Source organism: Argopecten irradians, chromosome 8 (genome assembly GCF_041381155.1).
Source record: "Argopecten irradians isolate NY chromosome 8, Ai_NY, whole genome shotgun sequence".
In the NCBI taxonomy this organism is placed as follows: Eukaryota; Metazoa; Mollusca; class Bivalvia; order Pectinida; family Pectinidae; genus Argopecten; species Argopecten irradians.
Genome location: NC_091141.1, coordinates 9,457,662 through 9,477,595, shown reverse-complemented (window position 1 = coordinate 9,477,595; position 19,934 = coordinate 9,457,662). Strand labels below are relative to the sequence as shown.

General features: G+C 37.4%; 1 protein-coding gene across 1 annotated transcript; it reads left to right on the top strand.

Annotated features, from left to right (window-relative positions):
* The first annotated feature begins 15,026 nt into the window (after positions 1-15,026).
* LOC138328973 (C-type lectin domain family 17, member A-like) lies at positions 15,027-18,301 on the top strand. Its single transcript, XM_069275676.1, has 4 exons — positions 15,027-15,042; positions 15,554-15,793; positions 16,394-16,573; positions 17,689-18,301. The coding sequence occupies exons 1-4, from the start codon at positions 15,027-15,029 to the stop codon at positions 17,946-17,948; spliced, it is 696 nt and encodes a 231-aa protein (XP_069131777.1). The 3' UTR covers positions 17,949-18,301.
* Positions 18,302-19,934: the final 1,633 nt, after the last annotated feature.

The window sequence follows — 19,934 nt, the reverse complement described above, 5'->3', positions numbered from 1 at the left end:
AAAGTTCAATTCGAAATGACTATTCGAGGTGTTTTTCCATCAAGTTTTTAATGAAAATATATCATGCATTGATATTTTTAGTGAAAAAGCTGAAAAATTCCTTATTTTGCCATTTCACAAAACTGAGAATACGTTACTTCATTGTTTTAACCATATCAAAGAATGTGTTTATTTGCTTCTATGTGTTGTCTGGTTCTCTATCTATGCGCGTATATGCGCGTTCCATACATAACACACTGAATATACAATTATTCATGTAACTTATTAATTGATTGATTTTCTCCTATCTGTCTACGATTGCTAATGAGGTTGTAAACAATAGTAGATTGACACTTGAAATATACCATACACACAATACATCATTAAGTAAACTTATCTGGAGTGGAACATAACCATAGCCATACCATGTTACGTTTCAATACAGCAGAGAATATCCAATGGTGCATTAAGTACAGGAAATCGAACCAGACGTTGGCGAACATAGAGAGAGGGAATGCTCGCTCGCTCAACTGTGTACATTTTACTCAATTGTTCAGTAGTCAGTTGTAGCGAAAGACTAAAAGAATGTGCATACATGTAGACGTCGGCATGGGACATAGAGATGGTATGTCCTGGTTACTACTCTGCTTAGCTTACCTCAATTGTAAGTACCTGTTATATCTTTATTACGGATAATATGAATAACTGTTTTAAAAAATATGAAAACATTGTTCGGGAATACAGGTATTTGGTAAGATGGAGGTTGAACAACAATTCGTTGCATCTTTTAATAATTCTTTTTGTAATCGTGTTTATAAAGACATAAACATTAAATTAACTTTTTGTCCACACAATGCACAATTTTATCATGCGATGAGCTTTTGATGTCTGTGTAACTAACATTGGTTCCTCTTGTCACGCCGTGGAAAATGAATACGTGAGCTTTTGAAAAAAATACTTTTAGCTAACGTATTCTCTTTTGAGGCGATATAACGTATTTTCAATTTGTTCATTTCATATTATGGGGTGTTTTGGAATGAAGCTTGGAACCATTTTTGGCATCTGAGTCATAGTGGGATATAGATTTGCTTGAACAAAAAAATTAATACTTCCATTGTTTCCATTACTAATGTTTTAGTTTTTGGAACTGTCAAGGTTGTCGTCGCCATACTTGACTGGCATGAATTAAATGGCATCTGTTACGGATTTGCTAGCCCGGCGTCAGCTCTAAAAACTTTAATGGCGCTAATTCCACGTGCGCCGGCTACAATGCGGTACTATTGACAGTTTCGGACCTTGAGGAACACACATTTCTTACACGTTTCATGGACTATGATACTGATTATTGGGGTGGACCTCGAATTAAACGCTGCAACAGGAGGTAATCAAAATGATAGTTTTAGACAATAAAAAAAGTGATACACTAACTACGAAAACTAATGAATGCTTAGATTTTACAAAATAATTACTTCATATAAGACCGAAGGGCTTGACAATATTTTCAATTGATCCATCACAAACGCAATCACCAAATATTTTTCCACTGGGTGGCGTTTGTCCTGGAAATTATTATTCTATCCCTTCAGTAATGATATAATCAAACTGGATAAGTGTGTTGAGAGGTAAAAAGGTTTTAAAATGCTAACAAACATGTACTACATAAGCATTTGAAGGAAAATAATTATCTATCAGAAAGTAAGACGTTACTTCTCCCGCATAATTATGGTTGGTGTCGCCCGTGCGCCCGTGAAACATCTCCATAGTCTTCATAACCCGTTATCTCCGACCTCAACTGCATTGCTATACGTTTCAGCATATTAGCAAGACTTTAAAACCTTATGACACGTCTGCATGGTAGTTAAGATTCTTGGTGTTTCTACCATTTTTTTCGTCTTTTTTTACCATTTTCTAATATCAGTCAGTGAAAATTCAGTGAAATTCTCACATTTTTGTTAATTTTCTTTTTCACTGACAGAGTATTTATGGCCTGATGGAACATCACCTAACAGCAGTTTGTGGTATCCCAATGAGCCGAATTTCACTGGTGACAGAGTAAGATACACCACGAGTACAGGTTCCGCTACACAACACACACCCATCTACTAGCAGATATCTATAGCAGCAGAGTAAGGTCGTATATCTGTCAAAGAAATGCAGGTAGGTTATCAATATATACGCCCCACCGTAATTTAATATGTTTTGTTTAAATCATGTTTATTGTATTAAACATTGCACTTTAAACTACTAAAAGGTATGCATGTATTGCATTGCCGTATTGAGTTATAAGGTTTTTAAAGGTTTTATTCTTAAAAGTAGCAGTTCCGTCCTATATGATTAAAATTGTATGTGCTGTAACTGGACGATTTTTCCTGTAATCTATTAAAACCCACGAGCTTGATGTATTAAGGTGTGAAAAATCATTCAAATGGGCAGACAAAAAATGTAAACACATTAGTTACAACACAGAATTTATGCACGGTAAAATTGTTTGTTTTTAATGCCTTAAGTTATGTTTACATGGAAACATATCTGCAGAAATTACTTAACAATTATTAATAAATACTGTAAAAATGTGAAACAAAATTGTAGACCAAAACTTCGCTTCACTGTCTGACCGCATGTACTCATTTAATTGTAGATTGTAAATATATTGATTTTTGTCAGTACTGTCAAAATACATTTTCAGTTTGTATTTGTATTTGTAAAAATACTGTAATTCTCAAAATTTTGGTAGTATTAGGTGATGAATATCATATTAAAAGTTTTTCATGATTCATAAGTACGAATATAACGTCACATAATAACTTTAAATTAGATGTAATAATATCAAATACAATATTTGAGCTCAGGCGATGTATGTTAGTATACGTTATCTGCATCAGATAAAAGTTTTATTGGAAACGATCAAAATGATTTTACATATGATAAGGAATAAATCAGTAACTTGTCTTATTCTATAATACAAGACTACTTAAACCAAAACGACATAGGCGTTCTAGATATTTTACACAATACTATTTTATACTGCTATCATTTCTAATCATCTTTGACTTTGGTTTCAGTTCTTGTTCAGCAAATACTTTGGTCGCCTACATATGATACTCGATAAAATGATTTTCAAAATATCTTAGATGTGTAGGCACTGTTGGTATTAAATGTATGGATGCAACTATCTACAAATGGAAAATTGGAAGTATACATTACTATAAAAAACAAATGTTTAGGAAAATATCATTTTCCTCTAAGAGATAATCTTATTCTGTTAGAATTTTTTTTATTGTTTGTTTACAGTCCGTATTGGAGAGACTGGTATCGGGAAGGAGACCCCACATGTTTAATTTTCTGCGCGTCACACTATGTCCAGATAACGAATATTTCTACGAAAAGCCGTCTACAATGTTCAAAAACGTGCCTTCAAACATTTAAGTGTGGTCTTATTTGGGTATCTCAGTCTCATCATCCCTAGTGTTTAATGCTACAGTGGAGCAGCGAACAATGCATCATTGTCTGTAGATCCAGGATTCCGATTTCACACAATCGAAAGGGATTGTAGTATTTCATAAAAACAAGGACATAGTGGTATGTTAACAAATAGACTTGCTTTTTTCCCTAATTAACAAACATTTTCATTTTCCATCCATGGATAATACTGAGAATCATATAACACATGATCGTTGTCTATATTATATTAGTTCACATCTAGAGAAATAAAAAAAAATGAAAACAAGTGAGGTTTTCATTTCGATTTTCATCCGGTATAAGAGGTATTGAAAAAGAAACAATTTCAATCTTGAAGATTAAGTTGACAGCAAGACACAATGAACTTGTGTTTTTCGATAGGTCATCTTCATCCGAATGGAATTCATAACTTTAACACTCTGAAACATCTAAAGGCGTAATGATTGAAGGATCGCCAGCTGTCAATCAAACTACTCTGGTACAGCACGTCACATTCCTATCAAAACTGTCATCATTATTACAGTAATACATTCGGTTACAATATATCTTATATTTACTAAATTATATCCATGGTGTATTATTTAAAAAAAAAAACCCACACATTTTGGCTTTTATGTTGATGCTATGCCAATTGAGTTGCTTACTGTATATTTCTGGTGGAGGTTTTAATCACACTAAACTAGTGAATATAATGCCCCGCTGAATTTTTTCAAAACCCATAGCCTGTCACGAAAATGAAACACTTTCCAAGGGCTACGAAGGTGATTTGAAAAATAAATTCCCGTGAGCAAGTTCACACATAAACAGTAAATCGCGTTATTCAAAAGATGCCCAGGAACAAAATACAACTTTATTTGTTGACTGAAATATTCTTCCATGCATAGCAGTTCATGTAAAGTCATATGTGCAATCCATAAAGTCTTGATGAATTAAAATGTCAAAAATATTCAAAGGCATAAACAAACATGTATGATGCTTTATAAATATTTGCGACATCACGGAACGGATGCAATATACATGTAATATTTTCCTTGTTTTTAAACCATTGTGTATGTTTAGATGGACACATATCTATAGAAAACACTACAGGATTACTAATATCACTGTAAAATGTGAAATGATGAAATTCTACCACGTGTACTTCCTTCTCTGCACAATACACGTCAATAACACGATTATTAGCAAGTACTGTTTGCAGAATTAAGATAAGTGCATTCTAAGTATTGTAATTCCTCAAAATGTTGATAGCTATTGGTGGTGAATAACAAAAGCTCTTCTTGATTCCTGCGTATAAAAAAAAATATGGCGCATGCATTACATGTTATTAGTTATCTTTCCTGCTGTCTACAAAATAATTATATATATACATTAACATGTCTATTCTTTGTAAGTGAAAGCTATTATATTCTTATCAGAACTTACATTCTGCTATTCTAGTTTTTTTTCATGAGAATAACGACTGCAATTAACAATGATTAAGTAACATATTAGTTAATGAATGTTGTAACGGTGATATTTTTGGGTTGAAAATGTTCAATTAAGTTTCTTGCTTTAGAGACCAGCCTCAAATTGATTTGTCCTCTCAATAACGCAGATCCATTTTGAACTCGTGGTTTTATTTCTTTCTCTCCTTACCTTCTTCCAAAACATCACAAGCGTATAACAGAACCGATTTTCGCGATATTAAAAGTGCACATGCACTTTATAAAAGAAGTAAGTGAAATGGTTAAGTAGGAACATTCCCCTGTATGTTACAAATGTAAGATCCGAGAGAAATATGCCATACAGAAAAATTCGTGAATCACAAAAGGAGACGAACGTCCATATACACCATGTAGTAGGTACGATTCCGTCAGTAGCAAGTCAATTTGACAAGCGTCCATCTGCTAAAAACCTGTCTCATCTCCAAACTGATCATAAAATTTTATTTTGACAATAACCATTGTTAAAGGATACTGACTAAGTTTTAAAATCCAGTAAAAAAACTAGGGCAAGTATCACATATTAGACAAACATATCAGGATGGTGACTGGGCAGGAGAATAAGGTTCTAGTTGCTATAGTAAACACGCAATGTAATACGAATTAGAAGCTGATATGTGTGTGTTTATTAATACGGTATTTTGGTGTACGTGTAACCCGTATGTAATTAACCAGTGAGACCACGTGACACCACGTCAATTTATTCCATGTTGAAATATATATTAATTATAGAAGAGTATAGGCATTATAAAACAGAAGGTTAATCTTACAAAACGCCAAATAAACCGATAAGAATCGCCCATGTCAACCCACCCAAGTTCAATGTTGGGGAGTAACAAAGGCGATCTTCACTGGTAAAATGAGATATTTGAAACGAACTTACATACGCCAACACAATTAAATTGTTAAAGCAACATGTCCTATTATTCAATTCTAAAATGTCATCCAAAATCCCAACGAACCGCAAAAAAAACACATAATCAAGCAGCCAGTAGAATAATAGACCACCAATTATTAACAATGGTCAATGTGACGTGTTATATATGAAATCTAGTTAGACGTATCGATTGGGTGCTGCACTCTGCGATATCCTTATACAAACATTAATTTGTAGGTAACATTAGATCCGCCTATAATTCATAAGTATTTCCATGTTTACAAGCTCACGGGACCAATTATCATTGCGTGTCTTTCGTTTATTTCTGGTGTAAAGCTGATTATCGATGCGGGATTGCTTCGATGACCGTCACACAACAACCCTTCCGTCCTGGCGTAAAATTATCAACCAAGTTTATATCAATATTCGGGCCTGTCCTAATCACCAAAACAGGAAACTCCTACCCAATAAAAGAACCATTTGTCAAGAATAAAATAATCTAAAAGCAAAAGCGTTCGGACAGTATGGCCGCCCGCAGACCCTTACTCTATCCAAAAATGACCAATGTACTTATTTAGTTCTTGTGCAAACCTACAGGACTAATCAATTCGACGTCCAGTTAATTAAAACAGGTGCACGTTTTAAATAACAAAAGTAAGAATATTAAAATCATAGTCCAATGACGTTCTTGTAGTCCTTTGTTACAAAAGTATATCAGAGGTTTGCTATAAGACACCCGAAAAACATACTTTCATTTATAACGTAGCCCATTGCAGTAGAGTGGAACATAATCCTTTCAGAATAGGTATCCCATACCAGCTGGTCCTTCGGCAAATGGAAGGTACCGCATCCAGTTATAAACGACTCTGCTAATTGTCTTTATGTCTTTGTTATCCATTTGTAAACAAGACAAGGAGAAACATCAGATCCTAGCTTCTTCTCCACATAAATAATGTATATTATAACACATTTCCACTTTCCATTGAGCTATTTGCTTCTATGTGTTGTCTGGTTCTCTATCTATGCGCGTATATGCGCGTATATAGACTGCTCATAAGGATAATCCTGATCACCTGACATATCCATCTAGAGATGGACTGGGAGAAGAAATTCTGCTGACCCCAGAAGAATACTACCTCGCCCCCTAGTTTTACCAAGGTAAACCCTAAGCCCCCGACAGGGACAAAACAACCGGTCATTCTTCTTAAACTCAATAGAGACTGTCAAGGAAGAAATCTTTGACAAAGAAGCAGGATCAGTGATTAGGGTAACGACAGAGGTATTCTTTGGCAAATAGTGAACATATGGATGTCACTCCTCCTTGCCTGCGGTAAGAGTAAGCAGGAACACAGTCTTAAAAGTAAAACAAAACTTAATGGATGCTGACACCAAAGTCCCATAGGCCCAAAAGGAGTCACCTTCATTGATTCTAACACAAGTGCTAGATTCCACTGTGGAGCTAGCTGCCAGAGGTGGGAAGACCCTATAGTACCTGTCGTCTACCATCAAAAGACAGTACGCTGGCAATAGCTGTGCGATAGCCTGCAATAGTACCAGAGGCAAGTTTGCGTTCCCTAAACAAATAGAGAAGGAAATCCACAATCAGTTGAACAGAGGCCTTGACCGGATCAATCTTCCTGTCGACACACCAAACTCAGACGGTCTTCCATGACTGGTAGACGACAGGTGATGAAGACCTTATTTATCGAGCGATACTAGCTGACACGCCTGAAGAAAAGCGTGTCTGTGAAAGGCCTCCCGAGATAGCTTCCACGCGTGAAGTTGGAGGATCTCGGGACAGGAGCTGGCGCAGGACATTGGTTTTGAGTGGGATAAGCAGAGGAACATCCACTAGAAACAACAAGAGCTCCGGAAACCAGGGTTGTCTCGGCCACAGGGGCGCTATCAGAAGGACGGAACAGTGATACTCCCAAAACTTCTAATAGAACATTGCCCACCAGGTTGAATGTAGGGAATGCATAGGAATGTATTCCCTCCCAATCCAGAAAAAAGAACGTCCACAGCCCACGCCATTTCGAGATCCAGGGATTCAGCTGCCATTCTGTCCGAACCGACTTGGGGCGACTGCGAAGATAATCCGCCAGAACATTCAATCCGCCTGAAAGATGCTTGACTAAGAGAGTCAACTGCATTTCCTGACAGAGAAGATTAATACGGATGGCGAGGGCACAAAGGACGTGGGACCTCCCCTTGTCTCTCCAGATACACGACAACTGTAGAGTTGTCCGTAGCCACACAAACCCACCTTAAAATGCATAATATTCTGAAAAGCCTTCTGAGCCAACAGAACTGCTCTCATCTCCAACACGTAAATGTCCTCGGAGAATTGATCCCTAGACCACTCTCCGACTGGTAATTGCCGTTGAGGTAAACCCCCAACCTGTCATCCGTGAACAAGGTCATGGTGGGAGCTGGCTTGGACAACGGAAAGATAGTCTTTCAGAATCCACCACCAATAAAATCCTTTGACGGACTGGTTGAGAGGAATCCATGCCTCCCATTCCCTGCTGGCAGGGACTTGCTGACACGGTTTCACATGAAGACAAAGTCCTGAGAAGGAAAACCTCGGACTTCTCTTTGGAAGGAATGAAGTCGACTTTGAGCAAAAGTTTTAGGACCAGACGGGTGTTCAACTCCAAAGATTCTCGCACTAGGTGGATCATGAGGGAATCGTCGAAATAGATGTGGACATTTATTCCTCTGGAGTACAGAAACCCTTCGCCAACCTGCAGCAGCTTGGTGAAAACACAAGGAGACCGAAATGATTCGGTTTTGTGATAAAGAGCTCTGCTATACTATGGTGTCTTCAGGACGAAAAATTCAAGGAGAATAATTCGAACTCATTGGTACTTTTCGGTTTTTTCCTCGAGCCGATAGATTATGAAAAATTCTTTGTTTTCCTGTTGTGTTCACTAAAAAGAAATGGATTGTTACGGTGCTAGCCACGTTGTTATTGTAATTGTGAACTGTGTGAGTCATAGATAAAAAATGTGAACTACCCTTTGGATGTTTTATAGCTCTGGGAATATGTATTTTTTGTAATTATCTTTTTTTCTCTATGAATGGTGGTGTTGAAGAGTCCATCCTGCTTCTTCTTCTAAAAAAAACATAAATTTGCCCTTTTATAAGGCACATATATTTAGACAAGAGGCAATTCAATTCAGAATAACTGTTACAATCTGTTTTGCTAGAATATTTGGTATTTTCATTTATTCGGTGGGGGGGGGGGTCTCACTCTTTTAATCATCTTACTCATGCGATCTTACTTTGTATAGTACACATATGTTTACACAAGGGAAAGTTCAATTCGAAATGACTATTCGAGGTGTTTTTCCATCAAGTTTTTAATGAAAATATATCATGCATTGATATTTTTAGTGAAAAAGCTGAAAAATTCCTTATTTTGCCATTTCACAAAACTGAGAATACGTTACTTCATTGTTTTAACCATATCAAAGAATGTGTTTATTTGCTTCTATGTGTTGTCTGGTTCTCTATCTATGCGCGTATATGCGCGTATATAGACTGCTCATAAGTAATCCTGATCACCTGACATATCCATCTAGAGATGGACTGGGAGAAGAAATTCTGCTGACCCCAGAAGAATACTACCTCGCCCCCTAGTTTTACCAAGGTAAACCCTAAGCCCCCGACAGGGACAAAACAACCGGTCATTCTTCTTAAACTCAATAGAGACTGTCAAGGAAGAAATCTTTGACAAAGAAGCAGGATCAGTGATTAGGGTAACGACAGAGGTATTCTTTGGCACAAATAGTGAACATATGGATGTCACTCCTCCTTGCCTGCGGTAAGAGTAAGCAGGAACACAGTCTTAAAAGTAAAACAAAACTTAATGGATGCTGACACCAAAGTCCCATAGGCCCAAAAGGAGTCACCTTCATTACTTCTAACACAAGTGCTAGATTCCACTGTGGAGCTAGCTGCCAGAGGTGGAAGACCCTATAGTACCTGTCGTCTACCATCAAAAGACAGTACGCTGGCAATAGCTGTGCGATAGCCTGCAATAGTACCAGAGGCAAGTTTGCGTTCCCTAAACAAATAGAGAAGGAAATCCACAATCAGTTGAACAGAGGCCTTGACCGGATCAATCTTCCTGTCGACACACCAAACTCAGACGGTCTTCCATGACTGGTAGACGACAGGTGATGAAAGACCTTATTTATCGAGCGATACTAGCTGACACGCCTGAAGAAAAGCGTGTCTGTGAAAGGCCTCCCGAGATAGCTTCCACGCGTGAAGTTGGAGGATCTCGGGACAGGAGCTGGCGCAGGACATTGGTTTTGAGTGGGATAAGCAGAGGAACATCCACTAGAAACAACAAGAGCTCCGGAAACCAGGGTTGTCTCGGCCACAGGGGCGCTATCAGAAGGACGGAACAGTGATACTCCCAAAACTTCTAATAGAACATTGCCCACCAGGTTGAATGTAGGGAATGCATAGGAATGTATTCCCTCCCAATCCAGAAAAAAGAACGTCCACAGCCCACGCCATTTCGAGATCCAGGGATTCAGCTGCCATTCTGTCCGAACCGACTTGGGGCGACTGCGAAGATAATCCGCCAGAACATTCAATCCGCCTGAAAGATGCTTGACTAAGAGAGTCAACTGCATTTCCTGACAGAGAAGATTAATACGGATGGCGAGGGCACAAAGGACGTGGGACCTCCCCTTGTCTCTCCAGATACACGACAACTGTAGAGTTGTCCGTAGCCACACAACCCACCTTAAAATGCATAATATTCTGAAAAGCCTTCTGAGCCAACAGAACTGCTCTCATCTCCAACACGTAAATGTCCTCGGAGAATTGATCCCTAGACCACTCTCCGACTGGTAATTGCCGTTGAGGTAAACCCCCAACCTGTCATCCGTGAACAAGGTCATGGTGGGAGCTGGCTTGGACAACGGAAAGATAGTCTTTCAGAATCCACCACCAATAAAATCCTTTGACGGACTGGTTGAGAGGAATCCATGCCTCCCATTCCCTGCTGGCAGGGACTTGCTGACACGGTTTCACATGAAGACAAAGTCCTGAGAAGGAAAACCTCGGACTTCTCTTTGGAAGGAATGAAGTCGACTTTGAGCAAAAGTTTTAGGACCAGACGGGTGTTCAACTCCAAAGATTCTCGCACTAGGTGGATCATGAGGGAATCGTCGAAATAGATGTGGACATTTATTCCTCTGGAGTACAGAAACCCTTCGCCAACCTGCAGCAGCTTGGTGAAAACACAAGGAGACCGAAATGATTCGGTTTTGTGATAAAGAGCTCTGCTATACTATGGTGTCTTCAGGACGAAAAATTCAAGGAGAATAATTCGAACTCATTGGTACTTTTCGGTTTTTTCCTCGAGCCGATAGATTATGAAAAATTCTTTGTTTTCCTGTTGTGTTCACTAAAAAGAAATGGATTGTTACGGTGCTAGCCACGTTGTTATTGTAATTGTGAACTGTGTGAGTCATAGATAAAAAATGTGAACTACCCTTTGGATGTTTTATGGCTCTGGGAATATGTATTTTTTGTAATTATCTTTTTTCTCTATGAATGGTGGTGTTGAAGAGTCCATCCTGCTTCTTCTTCTAAAAAAAAAACATAAATTTGCCCTTTTATAAGGCACATATATTTAGACAAGAGGCAATTCAATTCAGAATAACTGTTACAATCTGTTTTGCTAGAATATTTGGTATTTTCATTTATTCGGTGGGGGGGGTCTCACTCTTTTTCCCATCTTACTCATGCGATCTTACTTTGTATAGTACACATATGTTTACACAAGGGAAAGTTCAATTCGAAATGACTATTCGAGGTGTTTTTCCATCAAGTTTTTAATGAAAATATATCATGCATTGATATTTTTAGTGAAAAAGCTGAAAAATTCCTTATTTTGCCATTTCACAAAACTGAGAATACGTTACTTCATTGTTTTAACCATATCAAAGAATGTGTTTATTTGCTTCTATGTGTTGTCTGGTTCTCTATCTATGCGCGTATATGCGCGTATATAGACTGCTCATAAGTAATCCTGATCACCTGACATATCCATCTAGAGATGGACTGGGAGAAGAAATTCTGCTGACCCCAGAAGAATACTACCTCGCCCCCTAGTTTTACCAAGGTAAACCCTAAGCCCCCGACAGGGACAAAACAACCGGTCATTCTTCTTAAACTCAATAGAGACTGTCAAGGAAGAAATCTTTGACAAAGAAGCAGGATCAGTGATTAGGGTAACGACAGAGGTATTCTTTGGCACAAATAGTGAACATATGGATGTCACTCCTCCTTGCCTGCGGTAAGAGTAAGCAGGAACACAGTCTTAAAAGTAAAACAAAACTTAATGGATGCTGACACCAAAGTCCCATAGGCCCAAAAGGAGTCACCTTCATTACTTCTAACACAAGTGCTAGATTCCACTGTGGAGCTAGCTGCCAGAGGTGGAAGACCCTATAGTACCTGTCGTCTACCATCAAAAGACAGTACGCTGGCAATAGCTGTGCGATAGCCTGCAATAGTACCAGAGGCAAGTTTGCGTTCCCTAAACAAATAGAGAAGGAAATCCACAATCAGTTGAACAGAGGCCTTGACCGGATCAATCTTCCTGTCGACACACCAAACTCAGACGGTCTTCCATGACTGGTAGACGACAGGTGATGAAGACCTTATTTATCGAGCGATACTAGCTGACACGCCTGAAGAAAAGCGTGTCTGTGAAAGGCCTCCCGAGATAGCTTCCACGCGTGAAGTTGGAGGATCTCGGGACAGGAGCTGGCGCAGGACATTGGTTTTGAGTGGGATAAGCAGAGGAACATCCACTAGAAACAACAAGAGCTCCGGAAACCAGGGTTGTCTCGGCCACAGGGGCGCTATCAGAAGGACGGAACAGTGATACTCCCAAAACTTCTAATAGAACATTGCCCACCAGGTTGAATGTAGGGAATGCATAGGAATGTATTCCCTCCCAATCCAGAAAAAAGAACGTCCACAGCCCACGCCATTTCGAGATCCAGGGATTCAGCTGCCATTCTGTCCGAACCGACTTGGGGCGACTGCGAAGATAATCCGCCAGAACATTCAATCCGCCTGAAAGATGCTTGACTAAGAGAGTCAACTGCATTTCCTGACAGAGAAGATTAATACGGATGGCGAGGGCACAAAGGACGTGGGACCTCCCCTTGTCTCTCCAGATACACGACAACTGTAGAGTTGTCCGTAGCCACACAACCCACCTTAAAATGCATAATATTCTGAAAAGCCTTCTGAGCCAACAGAACTGCTCTCATCTCCAACACGTAAATGTCCTCGGAGAATTGATCCCTAGACCACTCCCCGACTGGTAATTGCCGTTGAGGTAAACCCCCAACCTGTCATCCGTGAACAAGGTCATGGTGGGAGCTGGCTTGGACAACGGAAAGATAGTCTTTCAGAATCCACCACCAATAAAATCCTTTGACGGACTGGTTGAGAGGAATCCATGCCTCCCATTCCCTGCTGGCAGGGACCAGTTGCGAGACATCTGGTTTCACATGTGAAGTCAAAGTCCTGAGAATAACCGGAAAACTGACCACGCACTTGACGGTGACTGAAGGTCAGATCTCTGGAAGGAAAGGTGGAAGGCAATAGTCGACTTTGAGCAAAAGTTTCCTGAGAAGGACCAGGACTTCTCTTTGGAAGGAATGAAGTTTTGAGCAAAGTTTTAGGACCACTCAACAAAGATTCTCGCACTAGGTGGATCATGAGGGAATCGTCGAAATAGATGTGGACATTTATTCCTCTGGAGTACAGAAACCCTTCGCCAACCTGCAGCAGCTTGGTGAAAACACAAGGAGACCGAAATGATTCGGTTTTGTGATAAAGAGCTCTGCTATACTATGGTGTCTTCAGGACGAAAAATTCAAGGAGAATAATTCGAACTCATTGGTACTTTTCGGTTTTTTCCTCGAGCCGATAGATTATGAAAAATTCTTTGTTTTTCTGTTGTGTTCACTAAAAAGAAATGGATTGTTACGGTGCTAGCCACGTTGTTATTGTAATTGTGAACTGTGTGAGTCATAGATAAAAAATGTGAACTACCCTTTGGATGTTTTATAGTTCTGGGAATATGTATTTTTTGTAATTATCTTTTTTTCTCTATGAATGGTGGTGTTGAAGAGTCCATCCTGCTTCTTCTTCTAAAAAAACATAAATTTGCCCTTTTATAAGGCACATATATTTAGACAAGAGGCAATTCAATTCAGAATAACTGTTACAATCTGTTTTGCTAGAATATTTGGTATTTTTCATTTATTCGGTGGGGGGGGGGTCTCACTCTTTTTAATCATCTTACTCATGCGATCTTACTTTGTATAGTACACATATGTTTACACAAGGGAAAGTTCAATTCGAAATGACTATTCGAGGTGTTTTTTCCATCAAATCTTTTAATGAAAATATATCATGCATTGATATTTTTAGTGAAAAAGCTGAAAAATTCCTTATTTTGCCATTTCACAAAACTGAGAATACGTTACTTCATTGTTTTAACCATATCAAAGAATGTGTTTATTTGCTTCTATGTGTTGTTTGGTTCTCTATCTATGCGCGTATATGCGAATGTGTGATTTTGGCCATTTTTGATTAATGAAATCGAAGATGGCCGCCATGTGACCTCCATGGGACATTAGTTGTCAATGGCAACAAGCATGAGATGAAACTAGACATCACACCGGTACTAGAAAACCATTTTTCGAAAAGCTGCCAGAGGGGTACATGGGAACCTATTTCTCCTCCCCCACTAATACTTCTGGGATCATCATTATTGCAAACATATTTACATTCTATCGGGGTAATCAGTTCCATACATAACACACTGAATATACAATTATTCATGTAACTTATTAATTGATTGATTTTCTCCTATCTGTCTACGATTGCTAATGAGGTTGTAAACAATAGTAGATTAACACTTGAAATATACCATACACACAATACATCATTAAGTAAAATTATCTGGAGTGGAACATAACCATAGCCATACCATGTTACGTTTCAATACAGCAGAGAATATCCAATGGTGCATTAAGTACAGGAAATCGAACCAGACGTTGGCGAACATAGAGAGAGGGAATGCTCGCTCGCTCAACTGTGTACGTTTTACTCAATTGTTCAGTCGTCAGTTGTAGCGAAAGACTAAAAGAATGTGCATACATGTAGACGTCGGCATGGGACATAGAGATGGTATGTCCTGGTTACTACTCTGCTTAGCTTACCTCAATTGTAAGTACCTGTTATATCTTTATTACGGATAATATGAATAACTGTTTTAAAAAATATGAAAACATTGTTCGGGAATACAGGTATTTGGTAAGATGGAGGTTGAACAACAATTCGTTGCATCTTTTAATAATTCTTTTTGTAATCGTGTTTATAAAGACATAAACATTAAATTAACTTTTTGTCCACACAATGCACAATTTTATCATGCGATGAACTTTTGATGTCTGTGTAACTAACATTGGTTCCTCTTGTCACGCCGTGGAAAATGAATACGTGAGCTTTTGAAAAAAATACTTTTAGCTAACGTATTCTCTTTTGAGGCGATATAACGTATTTTCAATTTGTTCATTTCATATTATGGGGTGTTTTGGAATGAAGCTTGGAACCATTTTGGCAACTGAGTCATAGTGGGATATAGATTTGCTTGAACAAAAAATTAATACTTCCATTGTTTCCATTACTAATGTTTTAGTTTTTGGAACTGTCAAGGTTGTCGTCGCCATACTTGACTGGCATGAATTAAATGGCATCTGTTACGGATTTGCTAGCCCGGCGTCAGCTCTAAACTTTAATGGCGCTAATTCCACGTGCGCCGGATACAATGCGGTACTATTGACAGTTTCGGACCTTGAGGAACACACATTTCTTACACGTTTCATGGACTATGATACTGATTATTGGGTGGACCTCGAATTAAACGCTGCAACAGGAGGTAATCAAAATGATAGTTTTAGACAATAAAAAAAGTGATACACTAACTACGAAAACTAATGAATGCTTAGATTTTACGAAATAATTACTTCATATAAGACCGAAGGGCTTGACAATATTTTCAATTGATCCATCACAAACGCAATCACCAAATATTTTCCACTGGGGTGCGTTTGTCCTGGAATAATTGAAATTATTATTATATCCCTTCAGTAATGATAAAATCAAACTGGATAAGTGTGCTGAGAGGTAAAAAGGTTTTAAAATGCTAACAAACATGTACTACATAAGCATTTGAAGGAAAATAATTATCTATCAGAAAGTAAGACGTTACTTCTCCGCATAATTATGGTTGGTGCCGCCCGTGTCGCCCGTGAAACATCTCCATAGTCTTCATAACCCGTTATCTCCGACCTCAACTGCATTGCTATACGTTTCAGCATATTAGCAAGACTTTAAAACCTTATGATACGTCTGCATGGTAGTTAAGATTCTTGGTGTTTCTACCATTTTTTCGTCTTTTTTTACCATTTTCTAATATCAGTCAGTGATAATTCAGTGAAATTCTCACATTTTTGTTAATTTTCTTTTTCACTGACAGAGTATTTATGGCCTGATGGAACATCACCTAACAGCAGTTTGTGGTATCCTAATGAGCCGAATTTCACTGGTGACAGAGTAAGATACACCACGAGTACAGGTTCCGCTACACAACACACCCATCTACTAGCAGATATCTATAGCAGCAGAGTAAGGTCGTATATCTGTCAAAGAAATGCAGGTAGGTTATCTAATATATACGCCCCACCGTAATTTAATATGTTTTGTTTAAATCATGTTTATTGTATTAAACATTGCACTTTAAACTACAAAAAGGTATGCATGTATTGCATTGCCGTATTGAGTTATAAGGTTTTTAAAGGTTTTATTCTTAAAAGTAGCTTTCCGTCCTATGATTAAAATTGTATGTGCTGTAACTGGACGATTTTTCCTGTAATCTATTAAAACCCACGAGCTTGATGTATTAAGGTGTAAAAATCATTCAAATGGGCAGACAAAAATGTAAACACATTAGTTACAACACAGAATTTATGCACGGTAAAATTGTTGTTTTTATGCCTTAAGTATAATTACATGGAAACATATCTGCAGAAATTACTTAACAATTATTAATAATACTGTAAAAATGTGAAACAAAATTGTAGACCATAACTTCGCTTCACTGTCTGACCGCATGTACTCATTTAATTGTAGATGTAAATATATTGATTTTTGTCAGTACTGTCAAAATACATTTTCAGTTTGTATTTGTATTTGTAAAAATACTGTAATTCTCAAAATTTTGGTAGTATTAGGTGATGAATATCATATTAAAAGTTTTTCATGATTCATAAGTACGAATATAACGTCACATATAACTTTAAATTAGATGTAATATCAAATACAATATTTGAGCTCAGGCGATGTATGTTAGTATACGTATCTGCATCAGATAAAAGTTTTATTGGAAACGATCAAAATGATTTTACATATGATAAGGAATAAATCAGTAACTTGTCTTATTCTATAATACAAGACTACTTAAACCAAAACGACATAGGCGTTCTAGATATTTTACACAATACTATTTTATACTGCTATCATTTCTAATCATCTTTGACTTTGGTTTCAGTTCTTGTTCAGCAAATACTTTGGTCGCCTACATATGATAATCGATAAAATGATTTTCAAAATATCTTAGATGTGTAGGCACTGTTGGTATTAAATGTATGGATGCAACTATCTACAAATGGAAAATTGGAAGTATACATTACTATAAAAACAAATGTTTAGGAAAATATCATTTTCTCTAAGAGATAATCTTATTCTGTTAGAATTTTTTATTGTTTGTTACAGTCCGTATTGGAGAGACTGGTATCGGGAAGGAGACCCCACATGTTTCTGCGTCACACTATGTCCAGATAACGAATATTTCTACGAAAAGCCGTCTACAATGTGCAAAAACGTGCCTTCAAACATTTAAGTGTGGTCTTATTGGGTATCTCAGCTCATCATCCGAGTGTTTAATGCTACAGTGGGCAGCGAACAATGCATCATTGTCTGTAGATCCAGGATTCCGATTTCACACAATCGAAAGGGATTGTAGTATTTCATAAAACAAGGACAAGTGGTATGTTAACAATAGACTTGCTTTTTCCCTAATTAACAAACATTTTCATTTTCTTCCATGGATAATACTGAGACATATAACACATGATCGTTGTCTATATTATATTAGTTCACTTCTAGAAATAAAACAAAAATGAAAACATAGTGAGGTTTTCATCGATTTTCATCCGGATAAGAGGTATTGAAAAAGAAACAATTTCAATCTTGAAGATTAAGTTGACAGCAAGACACAATGAACTTGTGTTTTTCGATAGGTCATCTTCATCCGAATGGAATTCATAACTTTAACACTCTGAAACATCTAAAGGCGTAATGATTGAAGGATCGTCAGCTGTCAATCAAACTACTCTGGTACAGCACGTCACATTCCTATCAACTGTCATCATTATTACAGTATACATTCGGTTACAATATATCTTATTTACTAAATTATATCCATGGTGTATTATTTAAAAAAACCCACACATTTTGGCTTTTATGTTGATGCTATGCCAATTGATTGCTTACTGTATACTTCTGGTGGAGGTTTTAATCACACTAAACTAGTGAATATAATGCCCCGCTGAATTTTTCAAAACCCATAGCCTGTCACGAAAATGACACTTTCCAAGGGCTACGAAGGTGATTTGAAAATAAATTCCCGTGAGCAAGTTCCACATAACAGTAAATCGCGTTATTCAAAAGATGCCAGGTACAAAATACAACTTTATTTGTTGACTGAAATATTCTTCCATGCATAGCAGTTCATGTAAAGTCATATGTGCAATCCATAAGTCTTGATGAATTAAAATGTCAAAAAATATTCAAAGGCATAAACAAACATGTATGATGCTTTATAAATATTTGCGACATCACGGAACGGATGCAATATACATGTAATATTTTCCTTGTTTTTAAACCATGTGTATGTTTAGATGGACACATATCTATAGAAAACACTACAGGATTACTAATATCACTGTAAAATGTGAAATGAAATTCTACCACGTGTACTTCCTTCTCTGCACAATACACGTCAATAACACGATTATTAGCAGTACTGTTTGCAGAATTAAGATAAGTGCATTCTAAGTATTGTAATTCTCAAAATGTTGATAGCTATTGGTGGTGAATAACAAAAGCTCTTCTTGATTCCTGAGTATAAAAAAAATATGGCGCATGCATTACATGTTATTAGTTATCTTTCCTGCTGTCTACAAAATAATTATATATATACATTAACATGTCTATTCTTTGTAAGTGAAAGTTATGATATTCTTATCAGAACTTACATTCTGCTATTCTAGTTATTTTTCATGAGAATAACGACTGCAATTAACAATGATTAAGTAACATATTAGTTAATGAATGTTGTAACGGTGATATTTTTGGGGTTGAAAAGTTCAATTAAGTTTCTTGCTTTAGAGACCAGCCTCAATTGATTTATGTCTCTCAATAACGCTGATCCTTTTGAAACTCGTGGTTTTATTTCTCCTGACTTCCTAACATCAAGCGATAACAGTCTTACATTTTAAAGTGCACATGCACTTGTAAAGTTTGAATGGTTGTAGAACAGTCCCTGTATGATTCAAATGTAAGATCCGTGAGAAATGCCATACAGAATTTAGGTTCACAAAGGTGACAACGTCATATACACCATGTAGGAGGTACGTCGTATACAAGTCATTGACAGCTCCATCGCTAAAACCTCTATCAAACTGATCATAAAATTTATTTTGACAATATCCATTTGTTAAGGATACTGACTAAGTTTTAATCCAGTAATAAAACTAGGGAAGTATCATCTTTAGTCATTCATACATGATGGTGACTGGGCAGGAGAATTATGTTCTAGTTGCGGTAATAAACACGCAATTAATACGTATTAGAGCTGTATGTGTGTGTTTATTTCGGTATTTGGTGACGGTACCTATTTTTACAGTGACACGGACACCACGTCAATTTATTCCATGTTGAAATATATATTATATAGA

Bases quoted from the DNA above. Each gene is read 5' to 3' on its own strand.
- LOC138328973 (XM_069275676.1), top strand. The intron at 15,794-16,393 runs GTAATCAAAATG...TTTCACTGACAG, and splicing joins ATTAAACGCTGCAACAGGAG to AGTATTTATGGCCTGATGGA. The intron at 16,574-17,688 runs GTAGGTTATCTA...TGTTTGTTACAG, and splicing joins TATCTGTCAAAGAAATGCAG to TCCGTATTGGAGAGACTGGT.